This window comes from Anabrus simplex, chromosome 2 (assembly GCF_040414725.1).
Source record: "Anabrus simplex isolate iqAnaSimp1 chromosome 2, ASM4041472v1, whole genome shotgun sequence".
In the NCBI taxonomy this organism is placed as follows: domain Eukaryota; kingdom Metazoa; phylum Arthropoda; class Insecta; order Orthoptera; family Tettigoniidae; genus Anabrus; species Anabrus simplex.
Genome location: NC_090266.1, coordinates 824,857,836 through 824,885,031, shown reverse-complemented (window position 1 = coordinate 824,885,031; position 27,196 = coordinate 824,857,836). Strand labels below are relative to the sequence as shown.

General features: G+C 40.1%; 1 protein-coding gene across 1 annotated transcript in view; it reads left to right on the top strand.

The window, feature by feature from the left end:
* The window catches only part of LOC136864483 (telomerase-binding protein EST1A), a 616,383-nt gene that overhangs the window by 310,167 nt on the left and 279,020 nt on the right, over positions 1-27,196 (top strand). The window contains exon 16 of the mRNA XM_067141513.2: positions 18,273-18,418. Coding sequence (XP_066997614.2) covers positions 18,273-18,418 — 146 coding nt within the window. The remainder of the gene's footprint in view (positions 1-18,272; positions 18,419-27,196) is intronic.

Genomic DNA, 27,196 nt, shown 5'->3' with positions numbered 1-27,196 from the left:
TGTGCTGAGGAGCTGGCAACCCCACTAGCATATATAATCAACTGGTCTCTTCATACAGGCAGTTTCCCATCCTAATGGAAGAAAGGATATGTTATTCCAGTTTTTAAGAAAGGTGACAGATCTTTGTCAATTACAGACCAGTAGTTCTTCTTTCGCTCATTTGCAAAGTAGCGGAAAGAGTCATGTATGAAGCCTTGTACAGTGCAGTCAGTGGTTTAATTAATATTAACCAGCTTGGTTTTGTCCAGAAACGCTCAACAATCACCAGTCTTGCTGTGTACTCCCACTTCATATCTAGCGCCATGGACAATTGCAAGCAGGTTGATGCCGTGTACACAGACTTTTCCAAGGCTTTCGACTCTGTGCAGCATAATGCTCTTCTGACTAAGTGCTAAATGCTATCTTTACGACAGGAGGTATTCAGTAAAATATGAGGGTATCATTTCTCGTCCTTATCAGCCTATGTCTGGCATTCCACAAGGTTCACTACTGGGACCTTTGTGTTTCATTCTATTTGTTAATGATCTGCCATCACAAATCTATTCGAGCAACTACCTGCTCTATGCTGATGACCTTAAACTCTACAGGGTAATTGAAAAGATGAGTGACTGTGGCATTTATCCCTAAATATTTCAAAGTGTGGTGCAATATCCTTCACGACATAATCTCAAGTTAATGTATTCAATTATCATATAAAGGATCAAGAAGTGAAGCGTGTTAATAAAATTAACGATCTTGGTATTATTTTTAGTAATCAAAATGGTCTATCTTTCAATGAGCATGTGTTAAATGTCATTAACAAGGCATTGAAAACTCTGTATTTCTCGCTTATACGATCTAGTCAAGAGTACTGCTCTGAAGTGTGGATCCCCCCACAGCAATACTTAGTTAATGCCTTAGAGCAGTGGTTCCCAACCTTTTGTGGCACATCTCCCCTTTCTGGAGATTGACTGTCACCTATCGCCCCCTTTTCATTTTCATTGTATGCGTAATTTTAATTTGAAGTAAAGTGTAAATAATAAAGCAGTTTTACAATTTTAAACAATTTTACTGCCATATATAAAAACAACCAAAAGAGTTTTATCCGGTCACTCCTAAATAAAATAGAAAAATTAAAATGTACTTTTTTACAGAATTTTTAAGAACAAAGGAGTGAAATATTAACTAAGATTATTGACATACCTTTAAAGGAAAGTGGTACATGTTTTCATTTTTAAATTGGAATCTGGAAAAATTGAGAAAGTAGACAGTTAAATTTGAAAAAGTAAATGAAAGTTTGAAAAGGTTGTTATTGTTTTATTTTACCTTTTCAATGGCTGCCTTGTGCTTGGTGGATTTCAGTTAAAGCTTGAATATCCAGCTTTATGTTCGTCAAGTTCAGGCGCAAGTCTCCTTTGAGGCAAATGTCCGACTTATTTCTTTGTTTTATAAGGAGCTGGACGACAGAACTAAATCCTTTTTCAATTAAGAATGTAGACAGGAACGAGATGAGAAGTGTTTCAGTTTTTCCCCACAGTTGTGGATGAGTGTCCATCAGCTTCACCCAGACTAACTCGTAACTAGTCTGCTTGAAAATGATTTTCGCCTCACATTCATAATTCAGATCTAGAAACTCCATCTGAAAAGAGTTATCAAGCTTATCCAAAGCGTCAAACGAGAATGGATCTAGAATTCAATCCGGAATTTGTAACTTGACCAAATCTTCAAATCTTGATTCCATGTCAGTTTTTAACTGGTCAAGGTGATCAGTAAAAATTGGGATTTTGTCTTCTGGGAGTTTAGGAGTCATGTTATCTGACACTGAACACCTTCTAAGCGGCAGAAACTGAATCAGATCTTTACGGCCAATATTTACCTTGTGAATATCAAACTTGGCGATGAATGTTGAAATAATTTCTTTGGCCTTGATAAGGTTCATCTTGTTTCCTTGAAACCTTATATTGACTTCGTTAATTTTTTCAAAAATATCTGTAAAGTACGCAAGTTCCAACTTGCGTTGCTTCATATTCTCACTTAAAACAGGATCAGATGTGTTGAGAAACTCAGTAACCGTGTCAAATAATTTGAAGAAAAGGCGCAAACTGTTTCCTTTGGAAAGCCACCTGACGGCCGTATGTAGAAGCAAGCGTTCGAATTCCTCATAATTTTCATGAGAAAGTTGTCGGAACAGACGGCCGCTGAAAAAATTAGCTTTGATATTGTGGACACAAGTAATAACCAGTTGTAGGGTGTCATGCAGGACATCACTAAATTTTTTCGCACATGACAATGAATCACACAGTGAATAGTGATGACCTCTGGCACTTCTTTCTTAAGGTGGGCTAGAAACCAAGCATGGTGACCTGACATGGCCAGAGCACCGTCTGTTGCGCAAGCGCTCACGTTTGTTAGGGGAATGTCTTTTTCCTCAAAATAGTCTTGCACCACTTAAAAAATAGCAAACAACATTTCCTCTGTAATTTCCTTTTGTTCATCGATAAACCTCATATAAGATAATTAAATTCAATTGCCTTGTCATCAATCACAGTTGATTCAAAAATCTGCAATGCAAATTTACTTTTTTTCAACAAATTGGTGAGTTTGGATTCAACGTCCATGGTAATTTTGTCAATTCGCCTGGAACCAGTATTTTTGCTCAAAGGAACCGATTGACTTATTACTAGGGCCCTCGCCTAGTATGAATTCAGACTCTTTGGTTTTTTTTTTTGGTAGCCGTTGAAACAAGTGTTTCGCCAATTGTGTGAGGTTTACCACATTTAGCGATCAATAAAGACACCTCATAAGAAGCAAGAAGACCTTTGTCAAGATCGGTTGCTCGTTTTTTAAATAATTCACTCACATTGGGCCGCTTATCAGCTTTAGCTTTGAGGTGTTGATTTTTTTTTTTTTGCTAGTTGGTTTACGTCATACCGACTCAGATAGGTCTTATGGCGACGGTGGGATAGGAAATGGCTAGGAGTGGGAAGGAATCGGCCATGGCCTTAATTAAGGTACAGTCCCAGCATTTACTTGGTGTGAAAATGGGAAACAACGGAAAACCATCTTCAGGGCTGCCGATAGTGGGGTTCGAACCTACTTTCTCCCGAATACTGGACACTGGCTGCAATTAAGCGACTGCAGCTATCGAGCTCGGTTTGAGGTGTTGAAAATAAATAAGTTCTTTACTCACTTTATCACTGTGTACTCTTGATAAATGATCTTTCATTCATGAAGACTTCATAGCTTCATTACTAGTAAATGTTTTATCGCACAAAAGATAATGAGGAAAGTGCAAATTTGGCGGTGACATGATAAAACCGAATTTTAAATACTCAGTTGAATACTGACGACACTTATTTTTGAATCCATTGTGCATGAACTTCTACACTTCAAAACAAACGCACAAAAACAGAAAGGACATGGACAAAAACTGATGGTGAGGCACACAAAGTCTAGTTAAGACTGAAGACGAATGTAGATCAATGGCAAGTGTGTTGTGATGGCATGAGGGTGAGGGGGTTGAGTCACCAGTCGGCCGCACTGAGCAACAACAGGTGGGGACTGTGGCGAGGGGTGAGTGTAGTGAACTCGCCGGCTGAGAACAGCCAGTGACTCGTACTACCCGGTAACTTCTACTGTACAGTACAATTTTAATTTTCCCCTCTTTGAATAATCATCACCTCCCCACTTATTTATTGCCCCTCTGGTAACCCAAATCACCCACTTGGGGGCGATCGCCGCCAGGTTGGGAACCACTGCCTTAGAGTGAGTACAGATCAGATTCTCAAAATGGAATAGTAAAAATTGTTCGGTTATCAAGCTGTCATCGATAGATTATGATTCGTTTTGTACAAACATGTGTATTTAGTCTCTTAGAACTAGGTGCAGGTATGTCAATGCACATTTCATACACAAATGTATCGGTAATTTCCTTGACTGTCCCAATTTACTCCAGTTGCTACCAATTCATGTTCCTTTCTGCAACACCCGACAGGCTGTCACTTTTCGCTTACCCAGGTGCAGAATGGAATCACACAGGAACTCTTGGTTTATGCAGGCCCTAAGATCCCTGAACGAAATTAGCAGGATATTTAATTTGTCAGCTAGTGAAATTCGCAGACATCTTAGGGACACTTTATAGACAGTGTGTTCCTTGTATCTTGTTCTGCACATTTGGTAACCGAAATTGCTCCAAATAAGAATGATGCAGCCAGGGAACTGTATGTAGATGAAAGAAACAGAGCAAAACAAATTATTATTGAATCCAAGAAGACGACATGGAAGATTTTGGTAATAACCTGGAAAGGCTAGGTCAAATGGCAGGGAAACCTTTCTGGGCAGTAATAAACAATCTTCGAAAGGGAGGGAGATAGTAAATGAGTAGGTTTTTTTGGGCAACTCAGGTGAACTCGTAGTAAATCATAGGGAATTGCTAGACAGGTTGAAGGAATATTTTTAAAATCTTCTCAGTGTATAAGGAAATCTTTCTGGTGACATTGTGAACAACTGAGCTCTTGGGGGGGGGACAATGATATTGGTGAAATTTCACTTGAGGAAGTGGAAAGGATGGTATATAAACTCCATTGTCGTAAAGCAGCAGGAGATGAAATTAGGCCTGGAATGGTGAAATATAGTGCAAAACCAGGGATGAAATGACTCTATAGAGAAATAAGATCAGCATGGAATGTTACTTAGGTACTTTCTGATTGGATGAATGCAATAATTGCACTTATCTATAAGCAAGGGTTGGGCTTATTCATGGATTTAGCTGCTTCTCTCATCCATTTCCTTATATACCTGTAAAGAGTGAAAAGGTCCAATTTTGTTTCCAGAAATTACCTGTGGTATATTGCTATAGAAAGGCATATAACTCCTGTACAATATATACCCTTCAATACATGTCACAGCCATTTTATCTCCTTGGTTGTTTTGGTTGCTTGATTTACCAGTAGTTTTATAACACCATGCGAGTTACATGCCGTGGTTTGTACACACGTAACTGAACCATTTACAGTATGGAATGAATGTTAACTGTATTATAAGAAAGAAATGTAAATACAGCGGAACCCTGGTAATGTAAACTAGTTGGGGCTCTGGTCTGTTCAAATTCAAAAAGTTTTAGATTGTCTGGAAAAGGCTTGTAATATAAATAATTTTGTATGACTGTTTCTAGCCAGGTGCTGGCCTTGTAAGGCAGACCCTCTGACGAGGTTGGGTAGCATCTACCAGGTACAGGAGACAGTGTGTTATTATTGGTGGAGAGTAGTAGTGTGCGAGTTGCAGTGATGTTGAGGATAGCACAAAAACACAGTCCTCATGCCAAGGGAATTAACCGTTTAAGGTTAAATGTCTCCGACCTGGATGGGAATCAAACCCGGGACCCTGGACCCTGTGAACTGTAAAAATTAAAAACATATGGCTCTTAGTGCTGGGAGTGTCTGAGGACAAGTTCGGCTTCCCAGGTGCAAGTCTTTTGAACTGACATCCGTAGGCGACCTGCACATCGTGATGAGTATGAAATGATAATGAAGACAACACATACACCCAGCCCCTGTGCCAGCGGAATTAACCAGTTATGGTTAAAATTCCCGACCCTGCTAGGAATTGAACCTGGGACCCCTGTGACCAAAGGCCAGCACGCTAACCATTTAGCCATGGAGCCGGAGTGTAATACAGTATGTACAGTGTATGGTTATAATGTTACAAGAGAAACTCTATCTAGTGAGACATCAAACTCTGCTGACCCGCAGCTTGATCAAGAAATTGCAGGATTTGGAGATGTAGGGAAAAATTGTACTCAAGTAGGGAAAGCAGTCGACGACAAAAATTATCAAGACTTCAGTGATGAAGATATTGTCTCAGTGGTCTAGGATCAGCCTAATGACATTTCTGAAGCTAGAGGTAGTGAAGGAGAAGACGTTCTGAAGGACTTCGTATCACATTTTGATGCTGTTGAAGCCCTTGAATTGACATTACACTATGGAGAACAGCATGCAGTTACCATGCTGAGCAGCTTAATGTTAATGTGATGCTAGTGCAATATCACATCAAGCAGGTTTATTTCCTATCCCTGAAGAAATTTACAGATTTTTCTGGAAATGAAGGTATGCTCTTTTCACACAAATGTGAAATTTACCTAAATTGAGAGGAATATAAAGTATTGTTAAACAGTGCATTACAAAATACAAGAAAATATAGTAATGTTGTGTTGTGGAACAAATGTGTTTCTTAAGTATGGTACAGAATACAGTACAAAATTGCTTACATTTCTGTTTTACAGCTTGACTTCTATTAGAGCTATAGTATACTATACTAGCAGCCACTAAATTAGGCAGGTGAGGAAAACTGTTTTAAGTCAGATATGGTAACAGCGAAGTGACAGATGGTCGAGAGTCGCTTACTGTGGGCCATGGATTGGCAAGGCTGATCATGCAGTGCTGTCTAGTAGTCGAAGTTAGTCCACTGCATTTCTACGTGACCTGAGTCATTTGCTGTCGTGCACCTGTTGAGCTCACACCATGAGTTAAAGATGAATAGTGAATGTGTTGAACTTGGTGATTCTTAGGGTCTTTTATCTGAAGAAGGCAAAGTAAGTGCGAGAAACAAACAAGAACAAGAAACACTCTGAAGCATCATTGGCTGGAAGGGCTTAAGAAGGACGATTTAGCCGGCCAAACAAAATCAGTAATTGGAAATGTATTGCAATACATGCAGAAGTTGGCCAACTCACATTTTTTGCAGACTGTGAATTTCTAGAAAAGCCAAAAAGTGACTGCAGTAATATAATGTATAATGTTAGCCTTCATTTGAACCAGATATGTGTTAATGAGGTGGAATATTCACCCAGCTAAAAAATGTTTCTATCTCCAAGAAAAATCTATGAAAGTGAGGAAAAAGTTAGTGTACTTAGTAATTTTGATGTGGATGTTAGTGATTTTGACTGCGATGTAGCTAGGCAAACTGTACTAGAATTTTATGGCTGTGGCGAATTTCCTGCAGCTGCGTATACAGCTAGTAGAGAAGTTTGAATATAGTGAAATGTACATTCAGTACAACAAGTGGTGCAACACTGAGGCTTCAAATGCAAGAGGGCTAATGATGGAAAAATGTTTCTGCTGGAAAGAAAGGACATTGCCGTTGCCCGTGTGTGATATTTGGGGAAAATGTAGACCTAAATCATGAACAATACCCAGGCAACATATGTATTTTGATGAAACTGGGGTTAATCAGTTGTACAGTAAACCGTTCATTTTGAAATGAAATGAAATGGCGTATGACTTTTAGTGCCGGGAGTGTTGTCCGAGGACATGTTCGGCTCGCCAGGTGCAGGTCTTTTGATTTGACACCCGTAGGTGACCTGCGAGTCGTGATGAGGATGAAATGATGATGAAGACGACACATACACCCAGCCCCCGTGCCAGAGAAATTAACCAATTGAGGTTAAAATTCCCGACCCTAACCTGGGACCCCGTGACCAAAGGCCAGCACGCTAACCATTTAGCCATGGAGCCGGACACTGTTCATTTTGCAACATTCAGATAAGAGCAGTGGATTGAAGGTGCCTAAGGAGAGGTGGTAGAGTGCTTGTTTGCCATGCAGGTTGTATTAAATTTTTTTATACCCCGTTGTAAGTGGCCTTCCTGTCAAAGAAGTCTGGTATGGACTACCTCTCGAAATGAACCAGGCATCTTTTTAAAAATTGGTGGCCGATGACCTGGATGTTAGGCCCCTTTAAACAACAAGCATAATTTAGAAAGTGATTTGTGGAAGACCTGCTATTAAGTCTGGAAGAACCGTCCATAGTAGTTATGGATAATGCTCCAAATCATTCAGCTTTACTTCAAAACGTACTCGATACAAGCTAGAAGAAGAAAGAAACTCAAGAGTGGTTACTGAAGAGAAATATAATTATCTTTTAGTGAACAAGAATCTCAAGCTTAACTTTTGGAAAGAGTTGATCCATTCAAAGTAGAAGAGAAGTACGAGCTTGACGAATTAGCTTTCTCATGGGGCCATGAGGTAGTAAGGTTGCCACGCTGTCGCTGCCAATACAACCCACTTGAATTTATTTGGGCTCAAGTCAAGATAGAAGTGGCAGAGAGGAACAATGCCTCTAAATAAAAGATGTAGGAAAACTCACATCAGATGCCATCGACCATGTGACTGCTGCAGATTGGGAAAAGTGCTTGAGTCACCTGAAACATTTTCAAAGAAACGATTGCCCCAAGGAAATAGTAAGGTTGGGACGAAAGACTGGAGCCATTCATCATCAGTGTGAATGATGACTCTACAGATAGTGAGATGAGTGAAGACAGTGACTAAGAAATTGTAGACTGCCTTGAAGCTAGAAAGAGATTTTTAATACGTTGTAATTTTTTGTAACCATATTCTTTAAAGTAGTTCTTTTTTTTATATTACACAGTCCAGTATACCGGGGTGTCCGCCAGCCCATTGTGATCCAGTTTTATGCATCCCTTCACATTTACTACAATTCTGAAAGACATCGGTCCCTCTCCCTAAACTGGGGTAATGCAACAAGATGTGTGTTTACCGCTAGAAGACAGCAGGAATTGTGAGCGCCACTATAAATTCATTATTGGTACCTCGAATGAACCCGTAAAACGAGTACAGATGCGCAGAACACGTACTTTAAAAGAGGAGGTGGACGCACAGACCGGGAGCATGGTACTGTATAGGCTGGGAAGTGGGCACCGTAGGTTAAATGTCACAGTAGCTCACATGGCAAGTGGGCGGGGAGATGTGTGATAATGGATAGTCCTCGAGGTAGGAGGTTCGAAACCCACATAAGAATTCTTTTAACAGCCAGTTGCCTGGGATGTGGTAAGGTTGCATACCTGATAGCTTCCAAGGACAGATTTGCTTATTTGACCCTGTAAAAGACCGTATGTATCGTTGCATTGGGTATGGTGCTGAATTGGACGAGGATGTGAAGATGATGGTCTGTGGCCAGTACAGACTGGGAACTGGGCGCCGTAGGTCAAGTGTCGCAGTAGCTTACATGGCTAGCGCGCGGTAGGATGTGTGATAGTTGACAGTGCTTGAGGGTTAGAAGGTTCAAATTCCATGCAAATTTTTTTTTTTAAGCCAGTTGTCTGGGATGTGGCAAGGCTGTATACTTAATACCGGTATTTTTCACAGACTGATTTGTTTATTTGGCCCTGAAATGGACTGTTGTTATGGAGCTGGGTTGATAGAGACTAGGAAACATGTGACAGGATTTCAGTTCTTCACGTTGTTTAACGCAGCACCTGCTCAAACTAACGACCTCCGTGGTCGATACAAAGCTGTGCGTGATGTTGTAAAGACAGTTTGGCCCGTTGCAACATGTCTGGCGAAACGGATCGGCATGTCTCGGTGATGAGCTGTGTAAGGGGACTGGCTGGCTCCTGTGCATACATCAGTTGTTTTACATGGCCCCACAGAAAAATTCCAGCGACGTAAGATCGGGTGATCTGGCAGGCCAGGGAACAGGTCCTCCCCTTCCTATCAATTTATCAGGATAGGTCGCATGGAGATGGTTCCGGACGACCACCGCCGAGTGCGGTGGAGCTCCTTCATGTTGAAACCACATCCTGCAGCGGTCAAGGAGTGGCACATTTCAAAAACAGTGGTAGTTCATCTTGGAGAAACCGCAGATAGCGTTGGCTGGTCAGATAGCCCTCAAAGAAGTGGAGACCGACGAGGTGATCACCCATGATTCCTGTAACCTTTACTACAGTGGTTACAGAAAACAAAGCACTAAAACAGTAAAGGGGGGAAGGTAAGAGCAACTGCACAATATCAGAAACCACTACACACTCAGAGAAACATTGGCTGAAATTACGCGGATCTCCGCCGACCAAAACATGCGTAAATATCAGTAGGGCCAACTAGTGGACAATAAACCAGGAAAGTGGAAACACCTAGGACCTACCAAGGGCATGGACATGGCTTAGATTGCAGATTCCGAAATAAATCAACCGTGATCCTTAGATTTGAAAATTATTATTTACCAATGGATTTTATAAAAACATTCCGAACAAAATCCGCCAACTTGCAACTTACGAACTATATGCTCTGTATTACACATAACTTAGAGGTTCTTTGATAATCTCTTGATACAAGTTCAATATTTCAAACCAACTATCATCTAGTTACAAATCCAGTTGTACAATGCAATTTACAGTGAAGTAAACGTACTCTCCAAAACTCTAGCGTACATCAAGAGACACTGAACTACCAGAGGCAAACCCCAAAGTAGATATATTAAACTACAATCTACATATTTAGTGAAACAAGAAATGGGAATGCCTTGAAAACAAACACGCAAGCCCAGCTGAAAAGCTAAGGCGTCATAAATAATTAATTTGGCGAATCTAGGTTAGGCTAGGGCAGACTCCTATACGAAATAGCAACCGAACATTATGGAAATTTTAGCCGGAATGGAATTCAAGAGTGCTTACCCGAAGGTGGCCCATCCCGGAAGCGAGACGTCGCACACGGCGTAAAACTTCAGACAGACCAAGACAGACAAAACAGACCAAAGTATCATGAACGCAGCTTTGCTCACTATATATAGGTAAACCCTGGCCTTGGAGTAGCCAATCGGAATGCATGAGTCCGCCCATCCCCACCTAGTTTCACCAATCACAATTCCTACTTTCAGTCGCGAACTTTAACTAAACTTCTCGAATACGCACGTTCGCGAATCTTCCATTTCCAGAATAGTTAGAAAATGCCTTCTAGAACACATAACCAACAAAAGGCAACACACCCTGTTCAAAATTTCATGTAACTTTCTGGATACTTCCATTAAGTACAGAACTGAAATCTACTATTTACATATACCATATGTTACAAATATTACACAATACAGGTTAGGTCATTACAAATAAAACATATTACCACACTTTACAAATAAAGTCTTCAATAAACACTTTCCCCTTCCACTACATTGTTCACCTGTGACAATTCCACACCATACATTCACGCCCCACTTTACCTGAAAAGCTGCCTGTCCCACCCAATGAGTATTATTCACACTCTAGTAATGCATATTATGGCGATTAACGATTCCATTGTTGTGGAATCATGCTTCATCCGTAAATAAGAGAGTCGCTAAAAAAGCAGGATCAATGTCCACATGCTGTAGGATCCATTGACAGGACGCTACCTGGTCATCAAAATCATGACCATGGAGCTCCTGGTGTAAGTGCAGAGGGTACGGGTGAAACAAGTGGATATGCAATATCCGCAGAACAGACGCTCGGCTGTCTCCAGTGCAATGGCCCGTGGGCTAGTATGAGGGTTACGCCGGATAGCGTTAAACACGACCTCTTCATTGTCAGCAGACGTCACGGGATGATCTCGAATAGGCCGCGTCCTTCCCAGGGATGCGGTATCCCGCAGTTGTCCTTCCACACTCCGAAATGTCATCTCCGTCGGTTGTTGTCTATCTGGATAGCTTTCTTGGTACAGGCACTGTGCCTAGTATGCGTTCCATCTAGCTTCTCCAGAGATAAGTAACATGTCCACATACTCTGCTGGAATACATCTCGAGGCAGAGAATATACTTGGTGTTGTGAATTGCTTCGAAGGACGAAAGTTTGCGCAGCTACATACTTACCTGCCATTGCATGTTGTTATCGTTCCAATGGGGAATAGGCCTACTTAGCACTACCTGTGGTCTACGAAGCTCGGAACATGTACGACGTAGCTAACTGGCCACAGACCATCATCTCCTCATCCTCGTCTAACCCAGCACCATACCTAATGCAACGATACATAAGGTCTTTTACTGGGTCAAATAAACAAGTTAGTCCTTGGAAGCTATCAAGTACGCAACCTTACCACATCCCAGGCAACTGTCTATTAAAAAGAATTCTTATGTGGGATTCGAACCTCCTACCTCGAACACTGTCCACTATCACCCGCTTGCCATGTGAACTACTGCGACACTTGACCTACAGTGCCCACTTCCCAGCCTACACAGCACCGTGCTCTCGGTCTGTGTGTCCACCTCCTGTTTTAAAGTATGTGTTTTGCATATCTGTATTAATTCCACTTATTTGTGTCAGACTGCTCACTTTCATCTATCCTATCCGACCTCCCTTGGTCATTTCTTGTTCTTCTCTGGCCCAGGCGGTATTAGGTTTGTGTTGCCTAGGGGGTCTTTCGTTTTCACACCCTTCATGGCCTTTGTCTTCCTTTGGCTGATACCTTCATTTTTTGAAGTGTTAGATCCCTTTCAATTTTTCCCTCTGATTAGTGTTATATGGAGGATGGTTGTACTTCCTCTTAAAACAATAATCACCACCACCACCACCACCACTACCACCACAACAAGTAGATTGTCTAAAGTCACCTTTAATATGATTTGGATGTGAAAATAACACCCACATTCAATGGGTCTTGCATTAGGTAGGAAAGAGGCCGGTTTCACATTTGGTTATGCTATAGCAAGTGGAATTGTAGGGGAAATTAATAACTTTTCAATTCCATTTTTTCATTTTCATTCTGAATCCATTTAACTACCCTCCCGTTAAAACCATAGTCATTCATGCCTTCTTGTTTCACCAAACCAAGGGAAGTTCATTGATTTTTTTTTTTTTTTGAAATATTTTAATTTTGCTGCCATCCTTGTGGAGAGAGTTTTTTCCAATTCTCCCATCATGTTTCCTCTCAATAACACTGTCTTTTCTTAGAAATTTTACCACCAGTACACTTTTCTCCTTTAATCACGAGTGATGTTCATGGTAATGCTCAAGGAAACAGTTCTCTTTTGTCTGCATTTGGCGACCACAGGGCCCTTGGCCGAGTCCTGTCATTGCTTCCACTTATTTGTGTCAGACTGCTCACTTTCATCTATCCTATCCGACCTCCCTTGGTCATTTCTTGTTATTCTCTGACTCAGACGGTATTAGGTTTGTGTTGCCTAGGGGGTCTTTCGTTTTCACATAATGAATTTTCACGTATTGAAGTTCACAGCGTGAAATCATATCTGGCAGCTTTGATTTCCACTCGTCCACCACACTTTCATTCACATCCCGAGATTCTCCACCGACTTCATTCCACAGAATATTCTCTCTTCTTGAAACTGTCCAGCCATCCTGTAGACCAGTGGTTCCCAACCTTTGCCAGCTGACGCCCCCCTTTTCAAATACGGGTGGTCATCCCCCCTCCCGGTCGATTCTATAACCTCTCCGATATACTGGCGTGGAGGATATAGACTTGACCTAATGATACTACATAATGAATTATGCCATTATTCAATTATTTATCAAAATATAATATGAAGTACGCGCTTTATATCTGTGCCATACTAACTTCATTTTAGCACAATACAAAGAACACACGTTTACAATAAATCCTTAAATGTCAACAAAATAATGTCAGTGAGAGGGTTGACACTGTAAAATGAAATGTCGTATGGCTCTTAGTGCCGGGATATCCCAGGAAGGGTTCGGCTCGCCAGGTGCAGGTCTTTCTATTTGACGCCCGTAGGCGACCTACGCGTCGTGATGAGGATGAAATGATGATGAAAACAACACAGACACCCAGCCCCCGTGCCATTGGAATTAACCAATTAAGGTTAAAATCCCCGACACGGCCGGGAATCGAACCCGGGACCCACTGAATTGAAGGCCAGTACGCTGACCGTTCAGCCGAGTCGGACGGTTGACACTGTTTTCTCTTGGTAAGATTCGGTATGTTTGGTTTGATATTTGACAGAGCACAGTGGAGATCACTTGCAACATCAAGCCGACAATGCTGCTTTGTTTTTATGACACTCAGCATTGAAAATCCTGACTCACATAGATTATAGATTATAGATTATGATATCGCATAAAGATGTCGTTGAAAATGGTACATTGACACGCAAGGCTACTTTGGCTATTTCAGGATACACTGCAAGACAGTTTACCCAAAAGTCATCCAGTCCTAATATTTTGTAATCATCTTTTAGCTTTGAATCACACTTCAAATCTATGGCTTCTTCTTGAAGTTGTGCTGGCAGTGCTTCAATGTCAATGGCAAACGGATTTCTTGTTAACATCCAGGACCATTCATCTGACGAGATATCAGCAAAGTAGAAATTGAATTCTTGCACCAGGGAATCCAAATGTGACTGAATTTGCACCTTAAGTTTATTATGGTCACGTTCATTTTCCGGCAAAATTTCATTAACGCAGTGAAAGGATGAGAAGTTGTTCAACTGAAGCTGGCGTTTCCATAACTGTATTTTTTCCAGGAAAGCTCTGATGTCATCATAAGCAAGCATAATATTGGAGTTTTGCCTTGGAGTTTTAAGTTCAAACTGTTCAGAGCTTTAAAAAAATAGCAAATATATGCCAATGAGACGATAAAATTGGCATCAGTAAACACTTCATACAGATTGTTCTTACTTTCACCAAGAAGAAAAATTTTAACTTCAGAATTTAATTCAAACAGCCGAGCTAACATGTTATCTTTTGATAGCCAGCGAACCTCTGTGTGGAAAAGGAGTTTTGTGATCGGCTTGAAGGTCAACAGAAAGGGCTTCAAACAATTTTGTCAGTAAAGAACTTGTCTTCACAGAGTTCACCATTCTTATAGCGACTTTTAGAGTGTTATTAAAATCTTGGGGCAAGGTTTTGGCTGCCAAAGCCTGCCTATGAATTATACAGTGGGTTCCCATGATGTTTGGATTTTTATCTTTGGCCAATCTGAGAAACCCAGAACGTGATCCTATCATAGCAGGTGCACCATCCGTACATACACCCACTACATTTTCCCAGGAAAGTCCATGTTCTTGGAAAAAACTAACGATGGCAGAAAACACATCACAAGCTTTCGAAGTTGTTTTCAGACATTGGAAGAATAACATTTCTCTCTTAAAATTTCACTGTCGACAAATCGACAATATACAATCAGTTGACAACAATGGGCCACATGGGTTGTTTCATCACACTGAATTGAAAACACTGGAGATGCTTTCACCTTCTCCAAAATTTGCATTTTAATGTCTCCTGACAGTTCTTGAAGTCTGCACTTCACTGTGTTATCAGAAAAAGAAATTTTAGACAATTTCTGCCGACTCCCTTCAACCAAAACTATATTTTCAGCTAATAACATACATGGCTTTACTAATGTTTCCCCAATTGTGTGTGTGCTTTTTTGTCTTTGGCAATCAGAAGAGCTAGTTCATATGATGCTTCCACTGCTTTCTCATTTTCTTGGTTAAAAGTACCCAATGAATTCAATTTCATACGTTTTAGTGAGTTGGGTTTAGTTGCAAAATATTATGTGGGTTTGTCTTTTAAGCCTGAATGATTCGTGTTTAAATGTCTCTCCAAATGCACAGGCCTCATCGCACCGTTGCTCAAAACACAGTGGCAGATTGTGTACTGAGGCTGTTGTATTCTGTTCCGTTCAACGTCTTTGAAGCCATATTTAATGTAGTCATCATTGTACAGTCTCTTCTTGGACATCGTTATCAATTGTTAAAAAGTCACAATATTAACTAACACAATTCACACACTCGCACTGTTACAGTGAAGCATGCACAACACTCACAATAAACGACTTGACAGACATGTCCGCTGCGAAAGTATACGAGGCACAGAATCAACAGTCGAAGGGCCTGGCCACTGATGGTCTACCCCGATGTGTTGTCATGGCCATTACTGCGCCATCTCTGATGGGACAGTTGTACTATATAGCTCTCACCAATTTGACTGCAAGGGAAGAATAAGAATGTGTAGGGGTGGGACGAGAGCATCCAAGGACGAGCTACCCACAAAACGAGTCTGTATGCCTCAGAGTGAGAGGGAAGGAGGAACTTCCACTTCATTTGTGGCTTCTGAAACTCCAATATTCTTTGTTCTTCAAAGTTAGTGTCGACTCCTGACTGTAGTAAGTTATTACCAGTTAAGATCTTTGGTGAGAAAATGCCACTGTTTCATTAATTGCTGTGGTTTAAACATTTATTAGTTGTAGCCCAAAATAGAATATAGAACATAGAATTTCACTCTAGCCGTGAAATCCTAACGTGTTATATTAAATTAATTTATTATAATTTAGCCTACTATTATTGCCCTATCTTCTGTTGTTCTCACTACTACGTAGATCAATTTGATATAATACCGACGTACGAGTGCCTCCTTCATGTAATATATTTTGTTTATGAGAAAAACCTTGTACAGTATGTAACAATAATATTGGAAAATGAAAGCAACTACTACATCGTTGATGAGTTGAAACATGTCGCGTATGGTCATAGGTTACTTTCACGCTAGTAGGTCCACAAAGTGTGCAATTAAACAAGCATTGAGTGGTCTTGTTCCCGCACCTGCTCTCAGACCTCATTTTGCTCCTCACAACACAGCAAATTCCTTATTTCACCTCCAACCTCACAGCTCCACAGAGGTTTGTGCTGACAGTTGGCAATTACCAGTGCTTTTGAACGATTGACTTGGCGCGACAATCACTTGGAGAGATTCGAAAAAAGTTTATTACACAAAATTGTAATATTTGAGTTTAAAAAATTAATTAGGAAATCGCTTCATGCCTCCCTGATAAAGCCCCATGCCCCTCCAGGTTGGGAACCCCTGCTGTAAACCCTTTGAATTGATCACTTCCAAGAGACTTCACTGCTGCAAGAGCTTCATTTTGGAGCATTGGACCAGATATATACATGTTTTTTGACCTTGTTCTGCTGAACAAATCCCTCTGCTTCGTTGATTTCTTCAGTGCTGTCCATTTCATTTGATGGTTCCTTTGGAGCCGCTCATTCATTATTTTATCTTTAAGCATTTCATAACTTTGTGTTTTGCCACAACATTATTTCGTGTATCAACATTTTCCTTAGTTTCACTGACTTGAACTTTTTCGTTAAGTTACAATGTCGCATAAGGTTTAGACAAGTTTTACATTTGTTCATGACTTTTGCTGGTAGAGAATAGAAATCGACTGATTCAATGCAGATACTGTAAGAAGAACTTGTATTTATGACAGGGTTGTACAATTTTTAATCTAAACAGTAACATTACTTCACCAGGCTAAAATATCAACAAAAGGAATGTTCAAAAAGATATTGTAACTACATCAATTCTTTATTTTTCCCATATTGTACAAGCGAGGACTGGTTTGTGGTCCACTTAGCCTACGCGATTACAATTGAGGAGTTATCTGGCGGTGAGATGGTGGCCCCGGTCTAGAAAGCCAAGAATTACTGCCAAGAGGATTTGTGGTGCTGACCACATGACACCTCATAATCTGCAGGCTTTTGGGCTGAGCAGTGGTCGCTTGGTGGGCTGTTGTGCCATGGGGTTTGGTTTTTGTTTATATATTCCTTTCCATTTCCATGTTGAGGAGATTCTGCTTTATACAAATTAATAATAGTACAACACTTTCAGCTTCACTGGGACCAAAAATAAGTTCTATGTTTACCAAGTTTTATGGTATATACTTGTCTTAGTCCAGACTCTCTCATCATCTAGCTGCATGTAAATTGGAATGCCAAGAAGTGAGGGGTGGAAAAACGTTTGACACAACATTAAAAAAAAAAAAAAAACAAAAAAAAAAAAATATTTAAAAAAATGCGTGAATGGGCCAGACCTGGTATGCCAGCTAATAAGAGTTTAGAGAAGTTCACAGGAATGAGAAGTAAAATAAAGGATTTTAATTACTAATGCTATTGTAAAGCAATGCAGTTGCTATGTGTATTTAAATTTATTTGTGGACAGCTATGGACCCTGCTAAACTTCATTAGACCTGCATTAGCATGACATTTGGGATGCACAATAGCCAGGTGACATCCTCACCTACCTCTCACAAAGGTCGCCAGGTTTGAATCCCAGGTCTGTGGTAGTTTTGAAATTGAAAGTTACGTCCATGTAGTTTGGATTCTATATAAAACTGGAGTTACCATGGCTATGATCATGAAGTCAAGTCACATAAAATTACAAGCTTACTTGTATCTGTATAAATCTTATGTTCTATTGCTATCTGACTAGAAATCTGGTATTCATACTATTTTATGTTTTTAATCCATGCTACTTCTGTCCTTAAACATATGGTTTCCTTTTCTTATCTGTTCCTTTCTTATATGAATTAGTTTTCTCACATGATTTTCTGTGCTAGAATGTTGGTTCTCGGTGTATTTATTACGATAGGAAAGATTGTCTCTAGTGGCTTAATTGTCACTGTCTTTGCATGTAGTCATGGAGCTATGGCCGCTGTTCCATTTGTAACTTCTGTAACTTGGAATTATTGCCTATATTTGATTCATTTTCTTCTTCTTTATTTTACAGCATGGACTCTTTCCAAGAAACCGCAGTCTACATGCTGCTAGAGTTCAGAGCATTAATTCAACACAAACCATTGCCACTGAACGTATTGAGGTTTCTCCAGCTGTTGGCATTAAACATGTTCTCTCTCCATACTTCAAAACTCAGGCGTAAGTACTGTATATATTTTACCTTCACTTGATCACATGCTCTGTTTTTTTTAATTCTCGTTATGTGCGAAAGGATGCCTGTGTAATCTAATGTGGCATATTATGGTTGAGATACTACATGGATTAATTTTATAATATTTGACCGGGCAAGTTGGCCGTGCGCGTAGAGGCGCGCGGCTGTGAGCTTGCATCCGGGAGATAGTAGGTTCGAATCCCACTATCGGCAGCCCTGAAAATGGTTTTCCGTGGTTTCCCATTTTCACACCAGGCAAATGCTGGAGCTGTACCTTAATTAAGGCCACGGCCGCTTCCTTCCAACTCCTAGGCATTTCCTATCCCATCGTCGCCATAAGACCTATCTGTGTCGGCGCGACGTAAAGCCCCTAGCAAAATAAAAAAATATATATATATAATATTTGAGATTTGTCGTTTTGAGTAGATATTGCGATATGAATAAAAAAAACCTTTCATGTCCCTTGCTAACATATATATCTCTGCACCAATGTGATTTTTTTATTTTGTACTTTATTAATTTGTTAGTGTTTGTTGTGTAATAAAGATATAGGTTGAATGATCCATATGCCAGGCGAGTTAGGGGCGTGCAGCTGTGAGCTCGCATCTGGGAGATAGTGGGTTCGAACCCCACTGTCGGCAGCCCTGAAGATGGTTTTCCGTGGTTTCCCATTTTCACACCAGGCAAATGCTGGGGCTGTACCTTAATTAAGGCCACGGCTGCTTCCTTCCCATCCCTAGGCCTTTCCTGTCCCTTTGTCGCGATAAAACCTATCTGTGTCGGTGAGACGCAAAAAAAAAGAAAAAAGTTCCATATTGATCTTAACTAGTACATTGTCTGTGGTACATTACACAGGAATAACAACACTCTGATACTGAGGGCTGATACTGACTAAATGGTAAAAGTTAGCGAAATTCAGTTTGAATGGGAGTGTTTATGTTTGAAATGAAGAAAATGCATATAGTCAGCAAAATTATTGTTTGTATTATAATTGAGAAATTAATATACATTATATGCATGTGGTTTCTTTTCTGAGACTTACTGGAATGATTCTGAAGATGCATAGCTATTTATTAAAAGGGGCCAAGTTGCATTTTTTCAATACTGTTCACATGTTAAGACTCAAGGAAATGGGATCTACACAAGGTGAAAGAATGTGAGGGTTTGTTTCACGTCTGAAAGAAGCACAACGGAGGAAAAATGGACAATAGTGAAGAATAAGAACAGTAGGGCAGGTAAAGAAAGATTAGGAAGAAAGGAAGGATCAAGTAGAAATCAATGGATACCTCAGGAGATCTTAGACCTGATTGACGAACGGCAAAAGTACAAGAATGCAAAGATTAAGGATCGTACAAAAGGATACAGGTGATTAAAGAATAAAGTAGATAGAAAGTGCAGAACAGCTAAGGAAGAATGGCTGAAAGAGAAATGCAAGGATGTTTGTATAGTCATTGAAAAGGTAGATGCTGCACACAGGAAAATCAAGGAAACCTTTTGAGAAAGGAAGACTAGGTATATGAATATTAAGAGTCCAGATGGAAAAACACTTTTAGAGAAAGGAGACAAGGCAGAAAGATGGCAGGAACATATTCAACAGTTGTATCAAGGGAGAAAAGGAGATGATAAGGTCATGGAAGAAGAAGAGGCTGTTTATGCTAATGAAATGGGACACCCAATTTTTAGGTCATATTTTGACAGAGCTTTGAGAGACCTAAATAGGTAGAAGGCACCCGGAATTGATGACATACCTTCAGAATTACTAACTACCTTAGGAGAAATAGGCTTGGGAAGGTTATTCCATTCAGTGTGTGTGATGTATGATACAGGAGAAGTACCACCTGATTTTAGGTACAATGTTGTTATACCTGTTCCCAAGAAAGCAGGTGCTGATACAAGAGTGAAACCACATCATTAGTTTAGTATCTCATGTACGCAAAGATTTTACATATATTATTTAGAGAAGAATAGAAAGACAAGTTGAAGTTGAGTTGACAAAAGATCAGTTTGGCTTCTGAAGAAATGTAGGAACACATGAAGCCATCCTGGCTTTACATCTTAGCTTAGAGAATCAAATTAAGATGGATAAGCCTACGTACGTGGTGTTTGTAGATCTAGAAAAGGCATTCGATAATGTTGATTGGACTAAGCTATTTGACATCCTGAAGGTGATCAGGATCAGATACCGAGAAAGAAGAATTATCTACAATATGTACCGAGCGAGTTGGCTGTGCAATTAACGGGCGCACAACTGTGAGCTTGCATTCAGGAGAAGTGTGTATGAACCCCACTGTCAGCAGCCCTGAAGATGTCTTTCTGTGCTTTCCCATTTTCGCAGCAGGTAAGTGATGAGGCTGTATCTTTAATTAAAGCCGTAGCCACTTCCTTCCCATTCCTAGCCCTTTCCTATCCCATCGTCGCAGTGAGACCCATCTGTCTTGGTGCGACGTATAGTCAGTTGTAAAAAAAAAAAAAGAAATTACAATCCTTGCAAACAGCACTCTGCAGTGATTAGCATCGAGAGCTTTGAGAAAAATGTTTTTTAATTATTGGTCTTACATCCTACTAACTACTTTTGATGGTTTTCGGAAATGCAAAGTTGCTGGTGTTTTGACCTGAGAGTTCTTTTACGTGCCAGTAAATCTACTGACATGGAGCTGACATATTTGAGCACCTTCATATACGACTGGACTGAGATGGGATCAAACATGGCAGGTTGGGCTCAGAAGGCTGAGCTGCTCAGCCCGCTCAAAGTTAAAACCTTCATGATTGTTCCGTATTGAACTGAGAATCACTATGAAATTGGTCAGTTTAAAGGTTACAACTTTTCAATACAATACAATTTTGTATCAGCCAGTTGGCTGATGATGACACTAAGAATATTTCGAAACTGGTTCCGTTATAAATGTTGTGACATAGTTTTGCGCAACAGAATTGTATTGTATTGAAAAGGTGGAACCTTTAAACTTAACATATTTCATTGTGCTACTCAGCCCAGCCTTTCAAATATAAACAGCAGTCCAGAAAGGAGTGAGGCAGGGCTGCAGTTAGTCCCCTCTCCTTTCAGTGTTTATATACGAAGGCAGATCAAATATAACCAAGAATTTGAATGTACCGCTGCTGTTAGTAATAATTCTGAGGTGAGGCTTTGCCAGAAAGTTGTTGGGGGTTGCTGGAGAAGGGGTTTGTGCGCACGAATGACGGTGGAGTGCTGGGCTCCTTCAGTAGGCCATGAGTGAGCAAGAGGTGCACATGTCTGTTGCACAAAGCATCATTTTCAAATTTCTCACAAAAAAGGTTAAAAAAGCCTTCTGAAATTTTGAGATGGCCCCGCGCACTGTTTGGGGAAGAAACACTTTCATTTACCGGGTGAGTTGGCCGTGCAGTTAGGGGCACGCGGTTGTGAGCTTGCATCTGGGAGATAGTGGGTTCGAATCCCATTGTCAGCAGCCCTGCAGATGGTTTTCCGTGGTTTCTCATTTTTCACACCAAGCAAACCCTGGGGCTGTACCTTAATTAAGGCCATGGCTGCTTCCTTCCAACTCCTAGGCCTTTCCTATCACATCGTCATCATAAGACCTATCTATGTCGGTGAGACATAAAGCCATAGCAAGAAAAACAAAAACAAAAAAAAAACACTTTCGCAGACTCGAGTGTATGAGTGGGCTAAGCAATTTGTGGCAGGAAGAGAAGCTTTGGAAGATGAACATGAAAGGAGACTGCAGACAAGCATCACTGCAGACAACATTGTTGCCATTCGTGACATCGGTGAAGATCGGCGAATAAAAATTTCGCAAATTGTTTTAGCCGTAGGAATAAGTAACAGAAGTGTTCAATCCATCATCCTAGATGAACTCCATTTCAGAAAATTGACTGCCAGGTGGTTTCCTAGTCTCTTCAACCAGGAACAGAAAACTTTTCGCCAGGAAGTTTGTCAGAGACTCCTGCATCGCTATGAGGAGGAAGGAGAGAATTTCTTGTGTCGTATTGTGACTTATCATGAAATTTGAGTACATCATTACACCCTAGATTCAAAGAAAGCAAGCAAGCAAGCAAGCAAGCATGGAGTGGCGGCGATGAGACGAATCAGGTCCAGTCAAGGCCAAAACACGCCCATCTGCTGGAAAGGTGCTTGCAACCTTTTTCTGGGACTCCGCAGGCGTTTTGCTGGTGGATTTTCTTCACAAAGCAAAGGCTATTAATGCAGCCTATTACTATCGCCTTTTGGATGAAGCAAAAGCTGCGTATCACAACAAGCGACCCTGGCAACCAATCCGAAACGTCATTCTTCTCCATGACAATGCAAGGCCTCATACTGCCGCTTTAATACAGGAAAACCTGGAGGAAATTCACTGGATACCTCTGGAACACCCTCCGTACAATCCGGATTTATTGCCATGCAACTACCATTTGTTTGGACCACTCAAACAAGACCTAGGAGGACAGCGGTTCAATGATGATGCAAGGGGAGAAGAGTTTGTGTGCAACTGGCTCTGCAGTCCTCTTCTTTCTGTAAGGACAGCATCTCAGAAACTTATCAGTCCGAGATGGAGAAAATGTGTATCAAAGGCAGGACACTATGTAGAAAAGTGATCTCTATAAGTGAAATTTTTTTGGTTGATGCAGTAAATTTTTAAAAGTAATTCTGTTTATACTTGATCCGCCCTCGTAGAGTAGGTGGTAAAGGAAATCAAAGAGGAATTTGGAAAGGGAATCACAATCCAAGGAGAGGAAATAAAAAACTTTGAGATTTGCCAGTGATATTGTTATTTTATCTGAGTCTGCATAAGGTCTGGAGAAATTGCTGAATGGTATGGACAGAGTCTGGGAAAAGGTGTCTTCTTCTTCGTTTCCAGTTTTCAGTCTTTTAAGGGGGTTGTGAATCAAGGATCTCCACAGCTTTCTATCTCTCCACTACTCCTTCCTTCCTCCAATATTTCTTCTATGTTTACTCCTCTCATCTCTATACTCTCCTTCACCGTATCCGTCCACCTCTTTCTTGGCCTTCCCTGTTGTCTTCCTCCTATTACTTTCTCCATAAATACTTGCTTTAGAACTCTATCCTCTTCGATTCTCATCATATGTCCGTACCATTTCAGCTTACTCGTCTCTATCTTGTCTTCCAGTTTAGGGAATTCAATTCTCTCTGTTTTCTTATTGTCAATATGCCCACCGCATATGTCAAAATTGGTGTTTGATACGTTGAGTTCAGAATTTTCTTGTCTTTTTCTGGTATGTCCTTGTTCCACAGAATGAAAGTAAATAGGTCCAAAACAAAAGTAATAGAGTGCAATCAAACGAAGTTAGGTGACGTTGGAAATATTAGATTAACCTCATGCCATGCTTTGATAGAATGTTCCATCAAAGGAGTGAAAGGTGTAAACATACTTAGATGGACACTTCAATCTGCGCACACGGACTACATACAGATGCTTATTTTCGGTTACTAAGCCAGCGAGGTTTGTTCTATAACATTCAGAATCTAACCAACGGATGTCTAAACAGATATCTGAACATTTTTATAATCATAAAAGGGAACTTGCTCCTGGAATAAGAAATAATACAATGCACCTTACCGCATGTTATTTATAAACAAATATGGCAGTGGCACGGATGATGTTTTTCATGGTGGCTTGAGAATATTGATGTTGAGATTCACAATGAAAGTGTGCGAAGTGAAAATAATTCATCTTCAAGCGATATTGGTAAAGGTGAATTTGATTTAATTTCTGAACTACCAGCACTTCAAGATACTTCAAGATTTACATAAGTTGCAAAAACATCAACAGGTAGGAACGTCAGTAATGACTGGATTTGGGAACCTGCAGCTAATAAACCAACTGATGTCACATGTAGCCCAGTTTTTGAAATTCACACTCTGGTAAAGAGATGGTTAAGAGATAATCCGACAGAACTGTAAATGGTCAATGAATTTCTAAACCCACAGTTCTGGAATCATGTAACAAAAGCAACCAACACTTATGTTTGTAAATATCTTGCATCTATGCCAAATTCCCCTCACACTTGTAATATTCCTGTGTTGCCTCAGGATCAATATACTCGCTACTTCCCATAAAAAATTGCTCCAACTCGGAAGAAATTAGTGCCATCCAGGCGATGCAGAGTGTGTGCAGTACCGGAACTCTGCAATGAAACCTCGTTTGAGTACCTTAAATGCAAGATTGCTTTGCATGTGGATACTTGATTTTTTAATGTTCCATACAGAATAGGACTTCTCCAAACCACATATGTGTGGTGGAATGCAAAAAAAGTTTATATGTGTGTAACATCCTTTTATATATTTTTTTTATTTTGTAAAGGGCACCTGAGCCATGGCTCATATAGGTGCAATACATATCTGATATACATGTGGCAGAATTAGGAGATAACACAGAATCTTAAATGTTTTACATGAGAATAAACGGAAAATGAGTTAAACTCATTATAGAGGTACGACACATTTAGTATACATGTTGCATAGTCAAGATATCGTAAGTTATGATCAAACTCTACACTATTAGTCAAGATATCTCAGATGTTCATAGCATCTTATGTAAATATTTTACAAGTTTCTGCTTAAATACAGTAAATGAAGCAGCCTGTCGAATATGTTCAGGAAGTGTGTTATACACATGTGCTGAGTAGTACCATACGGATTTGTTGCCATATTTAGTTGAGTTTATTAATTCAATGTGAATTTTATTGACACCTCTTGTATTGTATGAATGTATGTCAGAATTTGTCACACATAAAGTATTCAAGTGAGCCAGATTATTTATCAACTTATAGACCATCACAACTGAAGCTTTCTGGCGTAAAGCCTCAAGTGGAAGAACATTACAATGTTTGTATAGATAAGCTGTTGGTGTCAATGTAGGTAGCTTAAACAGTATTTTTAATGCTCTCTTGTGTAGGATTTCAACAGTCTGAAATAGCTCTTTACTGCAACATGCCCAAATATGCACCATGTAAAGTATATGACTTTGAATAAGAGCGTGATAAATATTTTTTAGTAGAGTGTTAGTAAGTTTGTATTTAAGTCTATTAAGAACGCCAATTGCTGGTGTAATTTTATTACAAATCGCCTGAACCTGATCACTCCAAGAGAGGAATTCGTCAAGAATTAATCCTAGGAACTTTGTCGCCCTAGCTCTAGGTATTTTGCAGTTATAAATTTTGAGTGTAATATCCAGAGAAAGCCTGCATGCTGGTTTATGAAAGATGATATAATTAGTTTTAGTCGTATTAATAGTTAGACAATTTACAAGAAGCCAATTCTGAAGTAAAGTAATATCGGACTGCATCATGATTTCGAGGTTATCCGGAGAAGTGTCCGTATAAAACACGTAAGTGTCGTCAGCAAATAGAGACAATCGTCCGTACAATTTTAGTGATCCTATATCATTCATAAATATGAGGAAAAGAATGGGACCTAGTACTGAACCTTGAGGTACACCAATATTTATAGGCAATGGGCTACTGTTCACATTATTACAGGGCACAAATTGTTCTCTGATTGTAAGGTAACTGATAAACGAGTTTAATGCTGTTCCTCTAACTCCAGCAGCTTCCAGCTCCCTAATTAAAATATCATGATCCACTGTGTCGAAAGCTTTCTTCAGGTCAATGAGTAATCCTGCAGCTATATTTCCTGAGTCTGAATTTTCCTGAAGTTTAATTATTATATCTTCTGTTGCATTGTAAGTACTAGAATTTGGTAAAAATTCATACTGATATCTGTAAAAATAATTATTTGTTTGCATTTCCTTAAAGCAGCAAAAAAATAAATAGTATATGAGGATAATGGTAGAGCAAAGGGTTAAGAAATTACATCTTAAAGGAAGAAGATAAGTATTGTTACTTGAGTATTAATATAACTACCAATGGCAGAAGGAGGACATAAAATGCAGACTGGCTAGCACAAGCAAGGAAGGCCTTTCACAAGCAAATAAATTTGCTCACTTCTAACATTCATATATGAATTAGAGATGTTTCTGAAGACTTTGGTTTGGAGCATGCCATTGTATGAAAGTGAAACATGGAAGATAACTAGATCAGAAAGAAAAGAAAGAGAAGCGTTTCTATAAACAAACAGTACCCGTTTTTTAAAAAGAGCTTCCAAATACCAATTATCACGACTCAGTGGCGGCTCGTTTGGGAGGCGCTAAGGCGCGCGCCCCCCACAGGGTTCCATTAAATTCGGGAATTTTAATCTTAAATGTTAACAAGCGAAATATTTTACTATAAGATTATTATCAAGGGTGCGAGTTGTACTGTACTGCGGCCCGATGCGCTGCTGGCCCTGCGCAGGAGGGCGCTCTCTCATAGCGGACCAAATACTCCGAGTCTCGCTTGACTGGCCTTGAGGGAGCCAATCAGGGGCACCGTAGAAATGTGCGGTTCTAACAGAGATTCCGGCGCGTTTCTGCCGCGGCCTATCGTTGCTGCCAACCTACCCGAAATATTCTTGATTTGATTTCTATTTAACAGGGGTCAGTTTGTGCCATTTCTCTCCTAAAACTAGGAACTATTTTATTGAGGCACTTACCTGAGTTAAATCTGCCAGTATATATTTAAAACAGCCTTGTAATTTTTAGGATTATTAACTAACGAAACGAGTAACGACTGTAACTACTGTCTCCTCGCACTTGATTCATGTTGGCCATACCCACTGGAGAGCGCGATGTTTTGCTTTGTGTTGATGAATGATCTCGTGATGTGACTGTGACACGGTGAAATTAGGAGAAAGGTTGTGATTTATACGTAGG